This window comes from Lontra canadensis, unplaced genomic scaffold (genome assembly GCF_010015895.1).
Source record: "Lontra canadensis isolate GAN:19392208 unplaced genomic scaffold, GSC_riverotter_1.0 scaffold66, whole genome shotgun sequence".
Classification (NCBI taxonomy): domain Eukaryota; kingdom Metazoa; phylum Chordata; class Mammalia; order Carnivora; family Mustelidae; genus Lontra; species Lontra canadensis.
In genome coordinates this window covers 138,031-140,567 of record NW_022631060.1, presented here as the reverse complement: position 1 = coordinate 140,567, position 2,537 = coordinate 138,031, and the positions used below count along the sequence as shown (strand labels likewise).

Below are 2,537 nucleotides of genomic sequence, written 5' to 3'. Positions count from 1 at the left end.
GGTTTAAGGTGTATAATTTAATGATTCATCACTTACTTATAACTCCCAGTGCTCATCACAGCACATGCCCTCCTTAATACCCACCACCCAGTTAACCCATGCCCCGCCCACCTCCTCTCCATCAACCAGCATTTTGTTCTCTATTGTTAAGTGTCTCTTATGGTTTGCTTCCCTCTTTTTTCTTTTTTCCTTTCCCCTATGTTCATCTGTTCTATTTCTTAAATTCCACATATGAGTGAAATCCTATATATACCCATTATATCTCAATTAAAAAATCCACAAGATTTGGTGAATAGTATTTTTCATTATATTTAAGTTACAAATGTTTTCTAATTTCTATTCTAATGTATTTTTTGACTTCTGAATAGTTTAGAAATATGTGGTAGTTTCCAAGTATGGTGGTTCTTCAATTACCAATTTATTAGTGATTTCTAACTTAATCCCACTGTAGTCTGAGAATGTTATATGTATGACCAATCCTTTATTTTTTTAATTTAATTTTATTTTTTCAGTGTTCCAAGATTCATTGCTTATGTACCACACTTAGTGCTCCATGCAATACATGACCTCCTTAACACCCACCACCGGGCTGACCTTTTAAAAGTTTTTCACAAACCAAAGTAGTGCTTCAAAACTATATTCCATAGATATTAGCTAATGATATAACTTCACTCAATACTTACTATTTGCACGAGTGACACTGTACATAACTGAACTAATTTTACTTCGACTGAACCATATGAGGTAGGTTCTATTATCTTTGTCTTGTCAATTAAGTAAGTTAGGTAGAAAGATAATAGACAACATATTCAGAGTCCTAAAGCTCCCAGATAACAGAACCACATTCCAAAGATATCTATGTGACATCTAAGGCCATGCTTTTAGTCACTAAGCTATACATAGGAGTTATAATCCCTTTAATCATATCCTGAAACTTCTAAAGTATCTTTAAGAAGAGCTTTCCAAATGTTATACTTTGTTTTGTCCTTGTAAGAGCCTGGTGATTTAACAGGGAAAAGCATCATTATCTTCTTTTGCATGTTGGCATATTGATGCACGGGACCATTGTAACTATTTAGGGACAACATTAAGTAGAGTTATATCTTCTAAAATGGCTCAATATTTCTCTTGGTTTTGTTTTTAGTGTGAGTAGAAGGTGATAATAGAAATTGGGATAACAGCTGACTTAAAGATTTATTCTCTTCTTTGTCTACAGATCCTAGAATTACTAATGCAATGGCTGGGGGAAGGAACAGTACAGCAGTTATGACATTCATTCTCTTGGGATTCTCTGAATTTCCAAAGCTCACCATTGTCCTTTTTTCAGTGTTACTAGGGACCTACCTCATGACAGTGTGCTGGAACCTGGGCCTCATCACACTCATCAGGGTGGACTCCCATCTGCACACACCTATGTACTTTTTCCTCAGTAACCTGTCCTTGCTAGACATCTGCTATGTTTCCACTATAGCACCCAAGATGCTCTCGGATTTCTTCAAGAAGCAGAAATCCATCTCCTTTGTGGGGTGCACTATGCAGTACTTCTTCTTCTCTAGCCTGGGTCTGACTGAGTGCTGTCTCCTGGCAGCCATGGCTTATGACCGATATGCTGCCATTTGTAATCCTCTGCTCTACACCGCCATCATGTCGCCCACCCTCTGTGTCCAGATGGTGGCAGGATCTTGTGTAACTGGATTCTTTGGCTCATTTATCCAACTGTGTGCCTTACTTCAGCTCCATTTCTGTGGGCCAAATGTCATCAATCATTTCTTCTGTGACCTTCCCCAACTGCTAAACCTATCGTGTTCTGATACCTTTTTCTTTCAAATCATGACTTCTGTGCTCACAGTAATCTTCGGACTCATGTCTGTCTCAGTTATCGTGATATCATATGGTTATATTGTTGCCACCATTCTGAAGATCACATCAGCTGAAGGCAGGTCCAAGGCCTTCAACACCTGTGCTTCTCACCTGACAGCAGTGACTCTATTCTTTGGCTCAGGTATTTTTGTTTATTTGTATCCTAACTCTGGTGATTCCCTGAGTCAAAACAAATTGGCATCAGTTTTATACACTGTTATAATCCCCATGCTAAATCCATTGATCTACAGTTTGAGGAACAAGGAAATCAAAGATGCCCTAAACAGATGGAAGAAGAGAATCTTTTTCTGTTGTTACTAATTATGAAATTTATTTCAGACATCCAATCAGGAAAAGTGGTGACTAAATGTTGACCCACAACTGTCCTAATTGTGGGATGAATTATAGTTGCTTTACTCTCCCAATATAAAACCATGACTGACACAAGGACAGGAAAATGCATGAGAAGTAACTGGAACCTCAGCATCTCCATCCTTCATCAGCTATGACCTAATACATGAATAGGCCAAACAATCCACAACAATTTTTGTAGTTAGTTGTGGTGGTGTGACTCTTCACCTTCAATATTCCAGCCCTACCTAATGCATACTACCTCAAGGATCAGAAATGCCAGTACTGGTCAAGGCTGCTGGGAGACCAGTACATGTCTTTATAGC

At 38.4% G+C, this 2,537-nt stretch overlaps 1 protein-coding gene across 1 annotated transcript; it reads left to right on the top strand.

Moving 5' to 3' along the window:
* Positions 1 to 1,236: 1,236 nt before the first annotated feature.
* Positions 1,237 to 2,181, top strand: LOC116880173 (olfactory receptor 1440-like). The gene has a single exon (XM_032879028.1). The coding sequence runs from the start codon at positions 1,237 to 1,239 to the stop codon at positions 2,179 to 2,181; it is 945 nt and encodes a 314-aa protein (XP_032734919.1).
* Positions 2,182 to 2,537: the final 356 nt, after the last annotated feature.